This window comes from Lathamus discolor, chromosome 21 (assembly GCF_037157495.1).
Source record: "Lathamus discolor isolate bLatDis1 chromosome 21, bLatDis1.hap1, whole genome shotgun sequence".
NCBI classification, from domain to species: domain Eukaryota; kingdom Metazoa; phylum Chordata; class Aves; order Psittaciformes; family Psittacidae; genus Lathamus; species Lathamus discolor.
This window is the reverse complement of record NC_088904.1, coordinates 1,130,515-1,150,206: the sequence shown is the minus strand read 5'-3', so window position 1 is coordinate 1,150,206 and position 19,692 is coordinate 1,130,515. Positions and strand designations below refer to the sequence as shown.

At 51.3% G+C, this 19,692-nt stretch overlaps 2 protein-coding genes across 5 annotated transcripts; both read right to left on the bottom strand.

The window, feature by feature from the left end:
* Window positions 1–237: 237 nt before the first annotated feature.
* Window positions 238–5,123, bottom strand: RAB8A (RAB8A, member RAS oncogene family). The gene is made up of 8 exons (XM_065699968.1): window positions 4,942–5,123; window positions 4,683–4,743; window positions 4,445–4,505; window positions 4,144–4,221; window positions 3,686–3,775; window positions 2,982–3,047; window positions 2,467–2,517; window positions 238–2,060 (listed from the first exon to the last, which is right to left on the bottom strand). Exons 1-8 carry the CDS (start codon window positions 5,063–5,065, stop codon window positions 1,968–1,970), a joined length of 624 nt encoding a protein of 207 aa, XP_065556040.1. The 5' UTR covers window positions 5,066–5,123; the 3' UTR covers window positions 238–1,967.
* A 156-nt stretch (window positions 5,124–5,279) lies between these two features.
* TPM4 (tropomyosin 4) lies at window positions 5,280–14,494 on the bottom strand. Of its 4 annotated transcripts, none has more exons than XM_065699961.1 (9): window positions 14,193–14,487; window positions 11,618–11,743; window positions 8,730–8,863; window positions 8,336–8,453; window positions 7,953–8,023; window positions 7,661–7,736; window positions 7,074–7,136; window positions 6,925–6,994; window positions 5,280–5,753 (listed from the first exon to the last, which is right to left on the bottom strand). In XM_065699961.1, the coding sequence occupies exons 1-9, from the start codon at window positions 14,304–14,306 to the stop codon at window positions 5,671–5,673; spliced, it is 855 nt and encodes a 284-aa protein (XP_065556033.1). In that variant the 5' UTR covers window positions 14,307–14,487; the 3' UTR covers window positions 5,280–5,670. The 4 variants fall into 4 exon arrangements, with proteins under 4 accessions (XP_065556033.1, XP_065556035.1, XP_065556034.1 ...); XM_065699962.1 differs by lacking the exon at window positions 5,280–5,753 and adding an exon at window positions 6,188–6,414 and having other exon boundaries at window positions 14,193–14,494; XM_065699963.1 differs by lacking the exons at window positions 11,618–11,743; window positions 14,193–14,487 and adding an exon at window positions 10,801–11,019.
* Window positions 14,495–19,692: the final 5,198 nt, after the last annotated feature.

The following is a 19,692-nucleotide window of genomic DNA, read 5'->3' as shown; positions in this document are numbered from 1 at the left end:
CATTCTTTCTTTAAAAGCATCCTCATCTCAAGATCAAAGTGTTGCTTGCCCAATCTGTAGCTCTGCATTAACTACGCTTTGAAGCACGTACTGACTAGAAGGCTCTTCAGTAGCTTAAAGTGATTTGTCCTACAGATACACCAGCATGTACGTCCCCTATGGTGCACGGTCACCAAGTCCTCACACTAAAAAGCCACAAGTAAGCAAAAAAAGAAACCCAACATCATAAGGATCTGGTTAGAGGAAAGCTCCATGTATGATTTTAATCACGAACAGAGCTCGCTGTAATCTGCTCTTTAAACGTAACAAAACGTTGGTAGCACAGAAAATGCGTTTTCATAAACCAGTAACTTCTGCAGGAAAACTTCCTTTTCTATTCTAGAAAACAGGCAATGCTCCTGTTGAGCCCAGTCGCATGCTGCAGACTCCTAGTTTCAGTCTGAATCTGACAGACCATTAACTACAGCAATACTCAGGAGTGCTCCTTTGAGGCCAGGCTGTAATACCACAAGCTTGAAGAAAACAAAACTGGTGAGTAAATTCATTAACGTTAAAATCAGCTTTAATTTTACCCTTGAAGTGCAGTTGTCAATGTCAACAAAGCATGTTAACAATTCCAGTGAGTTGCAGGACACAGCTGATATGGTTGTTTAAATTCAATACACCGTAACTGCAATCACTCCACAGCAGACTTTGAAGGAGATGGCTCTTCCTGGCTCCTTATGTCAGCCTAATGAAGTCAGGCTTACAGACTCTGAACTGACACTAATGAGCTATGGAGAAGCTTTACTTGGCTGTTTCATTTTACACATTGGAATGTACTAGACTGTGTACATCAGAATAAATACATAGACTATTTCCACTGAGGACTAACACCGTCTGCACTGCTGCTCACCAGTGACAGCTTTGCTGCCGCCTGAAATCCGGGTCAGCAGCGAGGCAAATCTCAGCTTCACAAAAGTTGGTTTGCAGAAAGTGTTTGTATGTGCAACATTCTTTTGCGTATGTGAGCAAAGTGTGCGTGAGGCCACACCACTGGAAGCAGTGCAATACATGTTCTTGTCACGATATAAACTGAGCTATTACGTCACGACAGATCTGGAGTTGCTCTCAAGTGGAGAAGGAAAAGCTGGAATGCTTGAGTGAGTGTCCCTGCCTGAACCAAGGCCTGTTTCTCTAAGAACAGACCATTCGCATGGGACTTGCTGTAGCCATCATCTCCTCTGAAACACGTCTGAACATCTGGAGTACTTAATTAAGCACAGTCACGTCTAACAAGGAGAACATAATTCCTGACGGGAAGGAACCACTCCATTTACAGCACACTTTGGTTTCTTAAAAATATAAGAGATTCTTTTGAGAAGGATGATTTTTTAACTTCAAATGTACGCATGGATTGTCCACAGTGACACAACTGTAACAGGCAGATAAAGGGGTTTTCTCTATAGCAGCCTAGAGGTGGAGATCCAGAAGGCTTCCTTCTACCTACGAAGAAGGTACAAGCCTCTACTGCTCACAGCAGCACAATTCTTTGCTGTTTTGAAGCAACTGTTCTATATGCACCTCTAGACGTGGCTACACACACGTCTCACCTACTCATACCTGTACTTCACTAGTGCTGGCGTTTCCATTTCTTGTTTTGATCATAACTTCATCTCTCCATGTTGGATATATCACAGATACAAACCAGAAGGTAGAAGCCTGCAAGCAAAGGTGCTGTATCACAGGTCCCAGGTGCTCTGCGCTCCCTCTGCTAGACAACATGCCCCGGGGCAATCTGACAGAAACAAACTTGTTTCATCTCCAAACTTGAAGAGTCAAGACAATTCCTAAAAGAACCAATTCCTTACTCGTACGGTCACGACGTGACAGGGTTGAGAATGCAAAGTCCACAGCCAGGGGAAAGCTCGCTCGGAACAGGCAGAGTCCAGCTCAGGGAGCAGCCGCTCGGGTTAAGGCCGTGTCCCTCACAGAAGGACACATCGGAAAAAGCTGCTTTTCTTTTGCTGCTCTGGGGTGATTTTGACGCCCTGGTTGCTGCCCTGGGGGCTGTTGCCTTCCTGGAGACACAAAGAGTATTTTGTTACTTATCCATCAGAGAACTGCAGCCGCTGCCTTCAGCTCTAGCACCTGCTGCGCCCATTCTCCTCCATGGGCTCAGAGGCAGCCAGGATAAAAAGCCCCCAGTAAATGCTCAAACACGTAGGAATCCACAGCAAGACCCAAACCTACACCCCTCCCTTTCAAGAGAACAGAGAACTTCACCCATTGCACCCACCTCCTGCAATGTACAGACAGTTGGTGGTAAGCCTAGGTCAGAGCCTGGCTTGGCAGAACTAAGAACTAACGCCTCTAACATTTGGTGCATTCCCCATGTAAAAGGCCACAAAATATTTCATACACACACTTTGGCTTTGGGGTTGTTTCCCACTGAAATACAACACTGATGAAATAAAAGTTACTCACCAACTTCTTGTCCATTTTGGCTTTGATATCTCTTGCCAGAGTGAAAAATGCCTGCAGCGAGCGCAACAGTTGGGGGTTACATGGTAAATAAGAGGTACTCAGGAACACTTTTGCTTAGCAACGAGCTGCCTTCCCGAGTTCCTGTGTGCACCGAGCTCCTGAAGAGCCAAGTTCTCAGCTTTTCCCCCATCCTCTGGGTTTTTAATGCTCCTTTTCCAACTCCAAACCTCCCTTCTGAGCCCAAAACCCTGCGCAGGCCACACCTGCAGGCCCAGGTTTATGGAGCAGCAAAGCGTTGCCCTTTATCAATCACAGCAGTGAAGCAAAGACGCGAGCCAAGGTTCTCACTTTGCTCTCAGCCCCCTGTGGCACGTCCCATGTTAAATAAAGGAGCACAACGTTGGGCAGCCAAGGTCCTCACAGGACATTTCATAGCCCCACACAGCACTGAGTGCTCCCACCCCCTGTCTGCACAAGCCAATGAGTCCTGCAAGGGGGGGGGCCCCGGTACTCACGTTCTCTATGTTTATATTTGCCTTTGCGCTGGTCTCCATGAACTTAATCCCGAAGCTGGCAGCGAGCTGCGCACGAACAGGTTGCAGGTGAGAACAGGAACAGCTCCAGCCCGAGCGGCAGCACAGGGAACAGCTCCAACCCCCCCCCCAGGCGTGATTCATGGGAATGAGGGGATTTACTCAAGCAGAACAAGCTGCAAATACTGGGAACTGAATCTCATTCCCGATAGCATCGGCTCCCACCGGCTCTGCTGGGCTGCTTTACCCTCTAATCTGCTCCTTTGTCTGTTGTATTTGCTCTCGCGTGGACACCCTGTCAGCCTTGTAGCATCTGCAGCGTGCAAATGTACCATCTCTACCTCAACTAAGCAACACCTGATGCTGCAAAGACAACCCCGCCTCCTCATCTCAGCAGCTTTCAGCCAAGGAGAGACACTTCCTCACTGCCCAACTCCAGCAAACCTTTTCCTCCTTTTGGCTCAGGAAACCTCCAGGCCAGTGCCTGGCACGTGGCGAGCACAGACCGGACGCGAACCCTTCCCACAGACCCAGCTTTTATCAGAGCAGGACAAGGCGCTGCAGCTGCAGCTTGGGGAACGCTCGATAGCTCCACCTGGAAGCACCGCCCCAGGACCGACACCGACGGCTGCTTCCACCCCCCTGGACCAGCCCGCGCTGCGAGGCGGTGACGCTGCAGCACTCACCTTCTCCCCTTGCTCCCTGGACACTTGTCTTTTGTCATTGGCATCGCATTTGTTCCCCAGGATCATCTTCTCAACATCGGGAGAGGCGTGCTGAGACACAAACACACCACAGGCTTTGCCCTGGGAGCGCAGGCACACACCGAGGCCCTACCATGGAGATGCTGGTGCTCAGCACCTCCCAGGGATTTACAGGCTCCCTACAGCCCATGTCCCAGTGGGTGTCCTGCATCACAACCGCTCCCAGACCACTTGCAGCAGCAGGAACACACCACCCCTCACGTCCCCTCGTCCACCCCTCAGTTACTGTTCACCCCGACATTCACCATCACTGATCTTCACTCCATTTGGTTCCCTTCAAATTCAAAGGAAACTCAACGCATCTGAAGCAATAAAGCTCCAACCGCTTTCGGAGGCAGAAACACCACCTTTAACATTCCTCGAGGAAGCATTGAAATTACCTCTTCGATATTCCTGACCCAGTTCCGAATGTTCTCGAACGATTTCTCATTGGTGATGTCGTAGACTAACATAATGCCCTAAAGATTAGAAGGGGGCAGCTTCAGCGGGGGTTACTTCGAACAGGAGCTCAAGTTCTCCTTTCACAGCGCAAAGGAGCCACTGAACAACTTTGGAAACCCTTGGGTCACGGTTCCGCGTAACGCAACCGCGGCTGCTCGGCCACGGAAGGTGCCCCAGCACCGGCACTGGGGCAAATACAGAGCCGGGCTCCGCGTACGCGCCCCGTCCCCACGCTCCTACCATGGCTCCCCGGTAATAGGCGGTTGTGATGGTTCGGAACCGCTCCTGCCCGGCGGTGTCCCTGCATCAGAGAGAACACGGGGGTCACGCAAACCACCGGCACGCACCGGCTGCAGCCACCAACCGCTGGAGCCACCGGGGCTGTCTCTGGGGTCCTAAGAGCTCCCAAAGAGCACAAATGCAACCACAACTCCACGGGAACGTGGCCGCCGCGCACCGAACCGGACACGGCTCTTACCATATCTGCAGCTTAATTCTCTTGCCGTCCAGCTCTATGGTTCTGATTTTAAAGTCAATACCTGCGAAGAGAAGGCACCGAGTCACGGGCGCGCTTCCCGCCCGGTCCCGGAGGAGCCCCGGGGGCCGAGCTCCCTCCCCCGCCGCTGCCCGGCGGAGCGAACCGGTAACGGCCTCAGGGAGCGAGGGCGGCCGGGCCGGGGCGGCGCAGCCCGCACCGACAGCGCCGAGCCGCGGGGCCCGGCGGGGCGGGCGCTCACCGATGGTGGAGATGAAGGTGGCGTTGAAGGCGTCCTCGGAGAAGCGGAAGAGCGCGCAGGTCTTGCCCACGCCCGAGTCGCCGATGAGCAGCAGCTTGAAGAGGTAATCGTACGTCTTCGCCATGTTCGCGGGCCCCGCCCCCGCGCCCGCCGCGTCCTCATTGGCTGAGCCCGGTGCGCGTCACCGCCGACTCCGACGGGAAGAGCCCGGCGCCGGCGCTCCCGGAAGACACGCACAGGGCGGGGCCGGTAAGCTGACGTCACGCCTGGGCGTGACGTGGTGGGGCGTGACGTCACCCGCACGGAAACGCTACAAAGAGGCCCCGAGGACACGGTGGTAACTGTGAGAAACGGTTTAATATGAAACGTCGGTGAGAGGCTCGCGGCGGGGGCGACGCTACTGCGCGGGGACGGCTTCTACCGGGGCTGTATAGAAACAACCGATGGACCGGGAGCGAGAGCTGCGGCCGCGCCGGCGGGGACCGGCACAGAGCGGGACCAGGCGGGTGCGCGGCCCTGGGCATGGCTCACGCTCTCCTGCACGCTGCAGGCGCGGTGGCAGCCGCTGCCCCAGAAGGAGCCTGGGCTGGCTCCTGGGGCACGGCGGCACCGAGGCCTCGTGTGCAGCTGCACTGTCCATAACTTATTGGTTCTGGCAGGGTGCGGGGACGATGCGGGAAACGCGGGTGGAGGGGGCAGTGCCTGGCGGCGCGGGCGTCCGGCACCGTTTCATATACAGTTCAGCTCGTTGAGTGTCTGGTCCAGTGTCTGGTGCAAGCCCAGGTTCTCCTCTTTGGCTTGGGCAAGTTTTTCTAGGAAGAAAGAAAAACCAAGACTTAAACCACGTTATTTGCTCTTTAAATAACCCCTGATAACTTACCTTCATGTCTGGGACACCGCTGTAACTGCATTCACAAAATGGACCCATTTCTTTGGTAACTGCTCTGTCAGTGAGACTTTTGTACATGTCTTACCTGTCATGTACCATAATTAACATGTGATTTACATCCTTCGGGGTTTTTGCTGTCCCAAAGGTGTTTAACCAAGCAGATGGAGCACTGCCAGCACACACTGGACATGCCCAGAGCTTTCTGCTGCTACATGTGTCCTTAGGAACACTGACTCAAAATGACCCCAAGTGTGGGGTCCTGCCCCGGCACCACCTGCACGTCCTGGTGCCATGGTCAGTGTCAACCGCTGTGGATTGCAGAAGAGTTCTAGAGAAGCAAAGCCCAAAGCGGAGAGGTCGAGGTATCTCGGTTTTATTGAGCTCGGTTCTTACAGAGGAGGCGGAGGGGGTGCCTGTGGCGGCTGCACAGAAGGGACAGGTTTTACAGGCAAAGAAAGTATGAGAGACGCGGAGGGCAGAGCGGCCCAGCCCAGGTGAAGGTCACAGAGAAGTCATGTCGTTGAGAGCATGGTCAAGCTCCTCGCTGATGGCTTTGTACTTCAGCTTCTGAGCGTAGAGCTCGTCTATCGGCCCCAGGGCAGGAGGCAGGTTGCAGCAAGAGAGGTGGAAAAACAGTCCAGAGAAGAGGCGGACAGCGGGAGATGGGCAGCAGGGAAGGCGAGGCAGCAGAGGAAGCAGTTGGGGAGAGAAACAAGAGAAGGAAAGATACAGAGTTGAGCACCAGTACAGAGCAGGAAACCCCGAGCTGCAGAGCAGGAGCTTCCCCTACACTTCCCTTTCTTTAACCTTAAAATTATCATTTTTCACTTATGGAATGCAGCAGGTTGTGATCTGGTTACACCAGAAGGGCCCGGGAGCCCCCACATCTGAGATGGCCAAACCTGGGTCACTGTTACCAACTTCTCAAAAGAGAACGTCCATCAGGAGGACTCCCTCTGCCTACGGGCACTGATGGACAGTTGACACCCAACGCATTCCACTGTCCTTGCCCAACACAATCCACCGCCCGCTCCCAGGATTTTGTTTTGATTGGAAACTGCCCACTTTTAAAGGACACTCCAGTGATTTCCTACCTTCCAGGTCATCAATAGACTTTTCCAGTTTGGCAACAGTTCTCTCTGCAAATTCAGCACGAGTTTCAGCCTAGAAAAAATGAAATCAAGTAACTGGATGCTGTTAAAAGCACGGTGCCAAAATGCAGTTTGAGGCTGCACAAACTTACTTCTTTAAGCTTGTCAGAGAGAATCTTGATTTCTTCTTCGTATTTATCTTCTTTTTCCGAGTACTGTGAAAACAATAAACACTCTTTAAGGGAAGCTGCAGCAACAATAACGCACGTTTAGGAAGCCCTGCCCTATTTATAACCACTTTTCCTCTTCCACAAGCTGCAAAATATCTCTTCCACACTTCCCTCCTCCTCCCAGAGACATTTCAGACTCCGGTCCATAAACCCCCATTGGGAGAAGGGGGATGTCACGTTCCTTCGTTATCATCTTGTCCTTTAACAGGCACAAGTGCCCGTGCAGTGCAGAAAGAAGTGAACAGGTGAGAGCACGAAGCCTTCTAGAGCCTGATTATTGAAATCAAGAGTTATGAACAGGGCAAAACCCCCCCAAAAGAGCAAGATCAAGAACTTGAGAGCAGCTGGGGGGTGTGGGAAAGGACATGCAGGTGCTGGCTCAAAGTTGCGTTGCAGAGAATCACCCAACGACTGCTCTGGATTTGGGCAGCGCAGCCCTTCACCGCCCCTCTATTTTATGTACAAGCTCCGACTGTGCCCCTGTCCCTTTGTTTACTGACAGAACCCACCTTTTCAGATTGAGCTTCCAAAGACTTCAGGTTGTTGGTGACATTCTTTAACTCCTCTTCAAGGTCACTACATTTACTACAAGAAAAAATGAAGAAGAAATTACTACTGTCCCTGTTACGACTTCATATACAAGGGAGGGAGTCATTGTAATCAATGTGAATGAAGAAAACTGGGTACAGAGGGCACAAAACAGCTTTTCTACCCACACGACACACCTGCCTACCAGGAATAGGCTTTCCTACTGAAATACACCATGCTCTAAACCGCTTCCATGTAGCTGAAGTTACTCACACTTCAGACACCTCTGCACGCTCTTCAGCTCTTTCCAGTTCACCCTCCAAAATAACCAGTTTACGGGCAACCTGCGGAGAGAAAAGGACCATTCTGGAGCCAGGCTGGAATTTCTCAGGTGTTTCTCTCAAAGCACCATGCTCGTGATTCCCTTCTGACTGAAGAAATCAGGTTAACACTGGCACGCACAGCCAGGGCAGCCTTTTCCCCAAATAAGTTACATTTTTTGTGGTGTTTTTAGTATTAAACATTTAAGATGCTCCCTTTTGGGCACGTTTCCAAGCTGAAAGCAGTGAGAAGTGTACAAGGAGCGAGTAACATGACGAGTAACAAAGCTGTTCCTGGTCCTCCCGTGTGTTTAATCCTTCCCTCAACACTTTTACCTCTTCGTATTTGCGGTCAGCCTCTTCAGCGATGTGCTTGGCCTCCTTCAGCTGCATTTCCTGGATTTCCATTTTCTCTTCATCTTTCATTGCTCTGTTCTCAATAACCTTCATTCCTCTGCAGAAGTCAAAGCAAAGGTGGTTAATGTAGAAGCATTTTAGCCCTTTTGTTTCGAAGGTCCTAAGGTAGAATTCAATATTTAGAACCAAAATATCCTGTTCTGCCCACAGCATCCCATTCCTCAAGGTTAACAGAATCACTTGTTCAAGCTTATAGGAAAGTTCTGAGTCTCTGACCTGCCATCCACAATTAGCACATGCAGGTACTAAATGATACAGGAGCATTTGATTCATATTGTTCTGCTTTACAAGAAAGAAGAAGGAGGGACCATACCGCTCGCTCTCATCCGCTGCCTTCTCGGCCTCCTCCAGTTTCTGCAAGGCTGTGGCCAGCCGCTCCTGGGCACGATCCAGCTCCTCTTCCACGAGCTGGATACGCCTGTTCAGAGCTGCCACCTCCCCTTCAGCCTGTTGGGAATACAACCACCAGACCCAGGTCATGGACAAGCCACTCTCAGGCTCTGACAGATGTTCTCAACTCGTGTTCCCTTCAACCTGTGCAGGCTTCTCCTGGGCACACAGAGGAAACTCTGTTTCCCAGGGCTGCTTTTTGTTTGCTTAAACAAAGGCATCTCAGGAATTTAAAGGTATTAAGTATGTGCTGCTCCTTTCTTTCCTAATGGTACTTATCATTCCTGCCCTACAACAAAGGACTCAACACCACGGAGAAGTATTTTCAGATCCGGGTGCTGCATCTACCCCGTTGGATCCCACAATTAAAACCTGAACTGTTTCCATCGTGGATTATTCCAAGAACCTCACAGCAGATTCCTCTGCCCTTGGATAAAGCCATTTAATTCCCTTTACATGCTCAGCGGGGCAGATGCCGTTGGCCTCAGGGTGGGGGAGACCCTCAGCTTTGTAACACAAATAGGGCAAAAATGAGATATGTTCTTAAAATAAGTTCACTTCCCCTTTTCACTGCTTCCTGTAGTAGTTAAGGGATTAAGCAGAAGGCTGCTCTTAAGAAGAAGATCTGTTTCTATGTTATTAAATAAACTGCAGACTAATTGGAGACACTATTAATGTTTAAAAAGGAGACTAGATAAGAGATGGACGCTGCTGGAACAGCTGCTCACATGGAGCCAACACCAACAACTCAGTGTCTCTAAATACATGGTGGCTATTACTACACTGCTCCTTTAAATGCTTGTTCTTTGAAGGAAATCAAGCCCTACTTTAATAACCGCCAAGTTTGTGCACTGAATTGTCCCCAGTCTGGGCACGACTGCCATAGATAAAATTAGCTTTTAATTATTATCTTTTAAACACTTTTGGGCTACAGATCCTGGAAGGGTCCTTGTTTGATGCTTTATGTTAAACACTTGGAAAAATAACTTGACTGGTCCCCGACCGCTGCTCCTAAGCTGGAGGAAGTGGTTTCCATTTGCAGCTGCACCATCTTGGAAAGGATTTCAGTGACTGATCCAAATGGAAGCTGACCCAGGATTCCTGTAGTCATCAATTACCCAGCATTTCATTTGTTTTCTACCCAGCGCTGTGTGTTTAACTTTCTCGATTTACACACAAAGCATCCATCATGGAGAAAACTGGCAGCTGCTCCGGGGCTGCCTGCAGCTCCTTCCACTAGCCGGGCCACTTTTAAGACGGTTTAATTAAGCAAGATTCCAAAGCTGTGGAGACGGGGCACTGGGAAGCTGGAGTTCTGGCTCCACCTCTCCCAGCAGCAGCCCGCAGTCCTTATACGGTAAAACTAACTCGCTGACATGCGATAAAATAGCAGGAAGATGCCGGGAAGGCTGATCACACACAAATCTAAGTGAAACCAGCTGTCCGGCCCCGGGAGAGCCGCTCACTAGCGGCGAGTTCTCATTGCTCTGCGAACACCAGGAGGGAAAGTTATCTCTGAGCAGTTCGGACATTCCCCAGCTGTGCTGGAGCCAGCGGTGCGGCGCCGAGAGGCGGGAACTCCCCGCTCGTTGTCATGCAGCGCTTTTTCCTAATTAAACAGCCATTTCCTGCTAATCTCACAACCGCTCCCCGATGCCGACCGGTGCTCGCAACGCCTTTTTCCGAAGGAAAACAGCCCCAAAGCGCGACAAGCAGCGGGGCCGGGGCCGAACCGCCGCCGTGCCCCGCGCCCCCGGGGGTCGGTGCGGGCGAGGCGTGGCGGCAGCCCGGCGGGGTCCGCGGGGAGTTTGCGGAGCGGAGCAGCGAGAAGGGCAGCCGAGGAGTGGAGGCAGGCGGCAGCCGAGCCGCGCTCCCGGAGCGGGAGAGAGCCAGGCACGCCCCAGCGAGAGAGAGCCAGAGACAGGAAGGAAGGAGCAGGGCAGCCCGGGAGAGAGCGACCGAGAGAGGCGAGCAGGCAGCCCGGGCGGTCTCACTTTCTCCCGCAGGTCCCGTTCCAGGTCCAGCTCCCGCTGGAGGACCTGGGCGCGATCCTCCGCCTCATCCGCCTGTTGCTGCAGGCACTGGATCTTCCTCTTCACCGCTTCCAGGGAGCTCGGCGCGGCCATGGGCGCGGCGCTGGCGGCGGGCAGGGCGCGGAGGTGCTGCACGTGGCGGCGCGCGGCCCCGCGCCTTTCAATGGGCCGATGACGTCACGCCGCTGGAGGTGGGGGTGGTGACGTAGCACTGAGGAGTCTGCGCAAGCAGCGCCGGGACGGCCGCGCCCGGGGCCGCCCCGCCCGTTACCCGCCCCCTCGCCCCCTGTGCCGCGGGGGTCCCGGGCCGCCCCCAGCGGTGCGGTTCAGCCGCGGGGCCCCGCGCAGGCCCGACAACGCACGGCTGCGCGGCCCGGCCTGCCTCGCCAGCCTGCGACGTGGCCGAAGGCAAAGCGCATCCTTAGCGCCACAGCTTCTGCCCCAGCCTCCCTGGCAGGTCACCGTCCTGCTCCCTTGGTCCTTCCTCATGAATGTCCACCCATGACAGCTCTCTCCTCACCCCCCCGCCACATTCAGACACCCCTGAGGGTGCAGGGCTACAAGCCCCCCTTTGGGTACCCATCCAACCCCCGGTGCAGAACACCCAGCCCCAGCTCATTTTGGCCCTGGAGACAGGGGACTGATGTACCTGCAATGTAACACTGCCTTCCCTATACCCTGAGCAACGTCCTGTGATACAAAGATTACAATCACTACTACGTATGTAGTGTGAGCTACACAGTGTAGTTGCAGACAAATACTAGCTTTAGGTACGTACATCAGTGGCCTTCTTCTCAGCCTGCTCTAGTTTTTCCTGGGCATCTTTGAGTGCCTCGGAGTACTTATCCAGTTCATCTTCGGTTCCTTTCAGCTTCTTCTGCAGAGCCATCAGCTCATCCTCTACCTGTCAAGAGAGAAAAAACCCCAAAACACAACAAAGTGACCATTCTGATCCGTTAACAATTCCAGTTTAGTATGGTTAAAACCTCCCTTTACTATCAGTTTTAACCTAACATAACATACAAAGAGTCACAAAAGACTAGATCAAAGTTCTGCTTGGGCACATAGTTTGAGAAGGACCACTAGCAGTTGCTAAGGGAAGGATCACTGGAAACACACCATCCCTGCATTCCCTGCCACAGCACATAGAGGATCTGGTTTAATACATAAGTTGGTATAAGCCCTTTTACACCTCATTTCTGTTTTGGACTCAACACCCTGCACCAGTTAGTTTTACAGCATAACTGTAAAGGTTTTAAAATGAAGTCCTTGTGTTTGTCCTAACACTACCTGATGATTTATTAGGAAATTCCTGTATAGCTAGGGAATGGCCCCTAATCATCGTTTGATGTTCAGGACGCTTCAAGCCCAAGAGGATGCTCTGGAAGCAGGGAGGAGCAGACCCTGCTGTAAGTTGGAGGTGGGACTTGGTGACCTCGGAGGTCCCTTCCAGCCTCAGTTATTCCCTGACTAACTGGGGCCCAACAAGGTATGCCCCATCCTCCTGCAAAGTCCAGCTTTCTCCTCCATACCATATAAATCCAGGCAGTACAACACTAGAATGGAACTATTTATAACCTGCCAGGAGACTGTTTAATGACAAACTGTCTCATGCTCCCTGAAGAATTTACATTATCAGGAGGCTTGCTGCTGATAAGGGTGTGCCTGCAAACCCATCTGCTCCATCATTTCATTTGCAATACAAAACACTTCAGTCTGGAGAGAAACCCATTTAACCATTTAGCTCTGCCTTCACATAAATGTAGTCTATCAAAATAGTTCACTCAAAATAGTTTGTGTTTGAGTGCACTGCCTGATTTCATTCTAGCTTCAAGGATAGCGTGAATGACATTTTTGGTAGTGTGCTATTCTTGACTGTTGTGATGTTGCTATACTTTTACTCAGAGTAACCAGACAGTGTGAGAGAACTGACTGTGCTTGCTTGGATGCTTTAACAGCGGGACAGTGAGCAGGATGAAGGAGGTGATGCTGCCTTTGTGCATGCCATTAAAATCACTACTCAAGTACTGTGCCCACAGAGGGAAAAAAAGAAAGCTGAAAGATTTGATACAACTCAGAAAAGAGGGGTAGGATCAAAGATTGATTTTTCTCTTTCAGCTCTTCATTGTGAATTATCCTCATATAGATACTCAAAAAGTCCCACAAGCGTGTCATTTATCACTCTGTAGGAAATCACCTTTGAGAACTAAATGTAAAGGGAGGCTAAGCATTCAATCACCATTAACTGCTCTGAAGAACAGTCTGCTGTGGCTGTTACTGAGTGCAGGAAGATTAGTGGGTGGAACAGAGGCCCAACAGAAACAGCATCCGATCAGCACCTCTGAAGCTAGGAAAGAAACAGGGACTACGTATGTGGGGTGACAAGTGTGCAGCTTGCAGCACCTTACTGTAGACACATGGAGGAGGCAAGTAGCTTTCCTTATGTTGGGGGCAGAGGGAAGACAGCAGCAGCTGACCCTCTGGAAATGTTTTTCTGTTGCTTTAGCTGAATGGGTATCGGTTGAAAGTTTAGATCTATCATCCAAGCTCTCAAACTAAACTTGAACATAAGAAACACTTGGCTAGACGAACACTACTTATTATAGTAGCCTGGAGGATGCAGGAGAAGCAGCCGCATTTAGAGAACGCACAAGGCAAAGACATGGGGATTTTACGAGAAGTACTGTAAGGAACTTGAGTGTAGACAGCTTACATTTCGAGATCGGTCTGCAAATGCTACGGCTCAAATAGGAGGCAGACCCCCAGAATAAAGATCATTGGTAAGCAAAAGGAGAATGATATCACTAAAATTCAGTTAAAAGCTTTTGAATTAAGACCTTTCTGATTATTCTTAACAACAAATAACACAGTTGGGTCACAGCTGGCACCTCTACAGGGCACTCTGTATACTCAGCTCTAGTCAAGCGAGCATCACTAACTCATTTCAAGGAGAGGCTCAATGAATGTTTAGACACAGCTGCCTCTTCAGGAGGTATTAACGCTTGTCCTACAGGTGTTCAAGGTACACAGCTCTGAGTATGTAATGCCTCGTCCACGGAAACACAAGAAAATTAAGGCAATTATGTCAGATTCAAGACAACTCAGACAAAAACCTCTCAGTAATCTGTGGGTAGTGCTAATTTTGCAAAGAATCAGCTGGCTGAAAAGAGAAGTTAATACCCAGGCAGGCTGAAGGAGCCTAACATCAAAAAGAGGCAAAAAGACTTCAAAAGAGGCTTAACAGAAAACCTGCCTTCAGATGATGTTGTTTTCTGAATCAGGAAGTTGCAACACCGTCTGGTTAAACTTATTTCCACACTGCACGCACAACCCGTGGGGTTATTCCTTCTTACCTGTTTGCATTTGTCCTCAGCTGCCTTCTTATCTGTTTCAGCCTGTTCTGCTCTGTCAATGGCATTCTCCTTGTCTAACTTCAACATCTGCATCTTTTTCTTGATAGCTTCCATTCTGGCAGCAGGGTAGGGCTGTCTCTGTCACGCCACTAGAAGAATTCCCAAAAGTAAAGCTTGAGGGGTTTAACAGCTTGGGCAGAGCAAGAAGCTGCACCCAGCCGGGTCACGGGGAAAATGTGCTCAAGTGCTTGTAGAGAGCTTTAAACCCAGGGACCCCTGGACAAAGCCCAGATCTACTGGCCTCTTCGCTGGGCTTTCACACACAGCCTTTCTAAGGAATGAGCTGGAACAGACTCGCTAGAGGAATCTTCAGCACTCCATCATCTCCTTATTTGGGTCCTGTTTTCTTAAAGAGAAAACTGTTTCCATTTTTAAGCTTCTGACAGAAGCAAAAGTGTTGACATCTGAACACATGCTTGAAAGCAAGCTTATTAGCACCCCTCCGTGTCTGCAGAGCAATGAAACAGCCCGAGAGATCTATGGGGATGGCCTGGCTCCTGATAAGAATGGCACAGGACTCATGAAGGAAAGGATCTGTTTGGATTACTCCAACATAAATACATGCATTTATGTTCAAAACATGCAGGCTGTGTGATGAGACAGCAGGATTTGTGCGTGTGCTTTTTCCTTTCCCTGTGAAAATCAGCACTGCTGTTAAGGAACCGGCTATATCTGTAATGGTATAAATACATAACCGAGTCAGTTCCAGATACCGAGTTCAGGCTCAAAGGCATTCAGCGAGTTCGAGTGCCCGTCTTTGCAATTCCGCTCACTAAATCCTTAGGAAACACAAGGATACACCCGGAGTCGCAGCCTGATGAGCACCATCCATTGTTCCTTCTGCCGCGTGAAGGAGTCACCTTCTCTCTATCAGGCAACGCAAGAGCAGGCTCTGGGAAGAGCATCAGGAGCAGCTCCACAGAGGACACCACCAAGGGCATCAACGGCCCCGGGACAAGCCCTGGTTGCTTTGCAGTCCTGTTGACCACATCCCCATGCCCCTTGCTGCCCTCTCCCATCCCTTCCTATGCTGCTGCTTAGCTTCGCAGCCCGATACCTGCTCTGTCCTGGCTGCAGCAAGGGCACCTTCCCTTCCCCGTGCACAAGGCAAGCTCTTGTTGCCTCTCCTGCCCGGGACCCGCATGCCCTCGTATTCCCCCCCTTCCTTCCCGACCCCCCCCTTCCTTCCCGAATTCAGGCCCCATTAACCACCCCGTCATCCCTTCCTTCCTGCTCCTGCTCCGCTCTCCGCAGCCCGAATTCCCTGCCCACGTCATGAGGGGGTACCAGAGGCAGAAGGCCCAAGAACTCCCTCACAGAATCATGGAATGGTTCGGGTTGGAAGGGCCCTTAAAGCCCCCCCGACACCTTCCACTAGAGCAGGCTGCTCCAAACCCCGTCCAACCTGGCCTTGGACAACCCGCACAAACCACCCCAAAGCAGCCCCAGGCCTGTCAAAGCACTCCCGAGGCCGCTCAGGCTGCCTTTTGTGAGGGAGTTAAAGCGGTTTCGAGCCAACATCTAAACAACGCTCACTCTAAACCCAAGCCCTCCGCCTCAGCCCCCGCCTGACACAGCCCCCCCCCCAAGATGGCTGCCGGGGAGCTCCTCCAGGGGCGCGGCAGCACCAAGATGGCGGCGCGCCCGAGGACTACAGCTCCCAGAAGGCTGTGCGCGATGGTCCCTCCGTGCCGCCGCTTGCAGCCCGACCCCCCCGGTACCTCCATCAGTAATTAACGGCAATTAAATACCCCCGCGTTCAGCCGCCAGGTCCTCCCTGCCCCCTTGGTAAACCAGCGTATTCCTTGTTTTTAACAGCCGCAGGTTGAGTGTTCTCTGGGGAGGGGGTCCCCGGCACACTGAACATCCCTAAATGCGCTTTATCCCTCAGGAATCACGGCATTTGCCTCCCCTCCGCAGGCACTGCTGCAACAAGGTGCCCTGATGAGCATTTTGTGTCCAATTCCAGTGATCTGAACAGTGAAGGATAAGAACAGACAGGTCCTGAGCCCGGGAGCAGGTTTAAGGAGTGCGGCGCTAACTTAACAGTGCTGCTGAACCTGGAGAAATGGCATTAAACCCGAATAAACCACATTCATCCCCATCATGGCTTGCACTTCCCCTTGCCCTCCTTGCCCATGAGCTTGCTGGCTCAGCTCTGCCCGAGGGCACCGGGTTGCTGCAGTGATTTGAGGTGATGCTGAGAGCGCAGGTTGGAGTTTGGGTTGGTGCTGGTGACCACAGACCGGTGCTGGAGTGCTTGAGGAAGCCCCAGTGCCCCATCTACCAGCCAGTGCCACGCAGCCCTGACGACCTCCATTGGCTTTCCTCAGGGCAACGCGCGCCACGAGGGGTACATGTGCCCTATCTGCAGCTCTGTGTCAGGGGGAGCAGGTTTTGGGGCGCAGCCTTAGAGATGCATCAAGTAGAGGAGGAAATGAAGGGGGGGAATGACTGCGTTAGCCCCGTTTGACCTGGCACGTGAAGGAACTCGCGTGATGGAGGCAGACACAAGACCGTGCACGCCTCTCCCTGGGACTGCAGCTGCACGTAGCCTTAGGTGAGGGTTTCGAGCTGTTTCTGTGGCTGCTCCTTGCAGGAGAAGTGGCTTTCACCCAGCTCGCCAGCCCTTCTCTCCTGCTGCAGGCTCCGAGCCAGGGCTGGGGCAGTGAACACTGAACAAATCCCTTTTGCCTTTGTATTTCTGTTGCAGGGGGGTCACTTTTCTCATCAGCTCTGTAGAATGACTCAGAGCCACATTTAGAAAGGAACATCAAGGAACGTGTCACCCTGTGTAGCCCTTCAAGCAGGTACATTCCCTTCTTCCCTCCCTGCTTCATGAACCGGAGAGAAGTACCTGAACTGCATTGCCCCAGTGATGATAATCCTGTCATTCCCACAGCCTCTGGCTCTTCTTAGCTTGGAAAACAGAGCCAGGAGAGAAAGAAGAGCCCTCCAAAGCACTGATTTCTTTCTATTCCTTTCAGGCAGCAGAAAGGTGCTTTACAGGCTGTAGGAGTTCCTTTGGTTCTCCTTCTCTTCCAGAGGGACTGTTTGGGCCTAGCAAGGCTTGGCCAGGCTGGGTGCATAAATAGGAGAGAATACCAGGAGGAAATGAAGCTGGATTGCTCCGGAGTGTGCTCATTTCTATGGCATCACGCTGCATGGAAGCACATCGCAGCAGGCATTGTAACCCACTGGGGGACCTGGGGCCTCAAGTCTGGCAGGTCTCAGTTTTCTATGCTCTCAATCCCTGTTCTTTTCTTATTGCTCAGAAGTTAGCTGGGATCCACACCATGTCCCACATCAGCATCTGGGAAGAGCAGACTCTTTATATCCCCATTTTGTCCCCTGGCTCCTGCTCCATTCTAAGCTCCTGGTCGCCCTCCTCTCTTCCTGAGCTCCAACTCCTCCTCATACACAAAGCTGCATGTGTCAAGGCTAGAAACATCTGAAAGCAGAAGAAAGAAGCTGTTGACAACCCCTTACCAGATTTTCTTTGGTTTCTTAATGTCAGTATCTCCTAAGTCTACTCCTGTGTACATTTTCTGTTCTAGAAACTACGTCGTCATCCGGTGTATCGCGTAGCAAAGGTGGCACCGGAATGAACATCAAGCTTGTCTCTTCCTAATGCTTCCTTTTGAATGCCAAAATCCATAAGCCCTCACTTCTCACTGAACTGCTTTTCTGATGTCTCCCAGGGTGAAGCGCACAGCAGGGCAGGAATGGTTTGTAACACCCTCTTTCTGCTACTTTCTCGTTCCGTATCCACTACCATGGACAAAGACAAGGTACTGGGCTTGGTGTGAGCAAAATGGTGCATCTACTCTTCCTGTGCTTAGATCCAAGGGGAATTCGCCTCTTTTCTTAACTAATTCTGGTTATCTGCAACTTCCAGCAGGGTCTGGAAGACCTGAGATGCTGAACTGGACAGCAGAAGAAAGCAAATCCCATCCTATGTGCATGTTAAAATTCCTGGCTAATACAGAATGGTACGGAGAGGATGCCAAAAGAGGAAGAATCAGCATCAGACCTTGGCTACCCTTCCCTTTCCTGGGTTGTATGTATCGCCTTCACCAGTGAGACCATTCAGTTGCAGAGAGGGATTTGCTTTTCCACCTAAAGACAATCACCTGGATGGACCATCCCTTTCACGGCTACTTTGCTATTACAGCCCCTTTCGGGCTACAGGGGAAGCTTTAAGCTCTTCCTCGCCATTAGATGGCAATGTAGATCCACAAATCCTCTTCCTTGAGCCCCTGGAAAACCCTCTCTCTGCCGGTGGAATGGCTTGTAGAGCCTCCGATCTTCTCCGCCTGCTTACCTCACCTCTTAACACAGGCATCCTGGACTTGTTTCACCTGCAGGCGAATGGAGCTGCCTGCCTGGGATGCCAGCTCCTTGGAGTCCTCCGTGGCACAAGCATTCACTCCTTCTTTCCATCACGGGCCCTCCTTTGTGCACAGGGGTTTATTCTTCCAGCATTTCATTCATTCGTCTCTTGTTCTGCCCTTTCCACAACCATTTTGCTGTCTTGCTTCTTTCCCAGCTTATTGCCAAACCTGGCAGGCGAGTGAGTCATGGGCTGCTGCAGGCCAGAGCCTGGCGGATGCAGGCTTCTTCCTAGGGTCATGAATCTCCCATCTGGGAAGCTATAAAGAACTGCAGTGAGAAATAACTACCACGGCAAAATGCTTCCCTCCATATCCATTTTTCAGCTTTTCCATTGTCTGCACTTGACTGGTTCATTTAACATGTGCGTTACTGGGGTTTTTTTCCTTTTGCCGGCAGAAAATGTCACCAACTCGCATCCAACTCAGAAAACTTGCAGGTCCATTTGTTGTTCCAAAACCAGGCAAGTGTGCTCCTTCGAAGCTGGATACACAGAGCTGTTCTCTGGAGCCTGTTTAAATTGAAATCCCATTCCAAACACTCGCCCAATTCTCAGTAATGCAATATTGATGCTGGGCAGCTCTCCAGGTTGTTGAACCTTTTGGAGTCTGGTCTGGATACTGCAGCAGGCTGTGGTCTAGAACAGGGCAGGATGACAGGGACGTTTTCCTCTGTGCAAGGCACGGATGGGAATTGTATAGGTATGCAGTGGAGGAGAGAGGACCCTATAGCTTGACAGGCAGATGACAGGACAGGGTCAGTGCAGAGACTGTCACCTTCCCTCATCACTCACACCTCCCGTGTATGTTAACACAAGCCCCTTTCAGCTTCTCTGGATTTGAAATAGTCTAAACAATGAGGATTTTGCCCTAATCCCCAGGAGAAGTGCTCCTCCACCATAGAAAGGCTCCCTTTATTCCTGGTGCGCAGGAAGTTAATAGCATTCCTAAGCACTCTCGCAGATGTGAGCAGTATGCTGTAGATAAGTTATATCAGAAGAAAGTGTTATCGCTTGAGCTTACATATTTTGTGCTTACCCATTGGACTC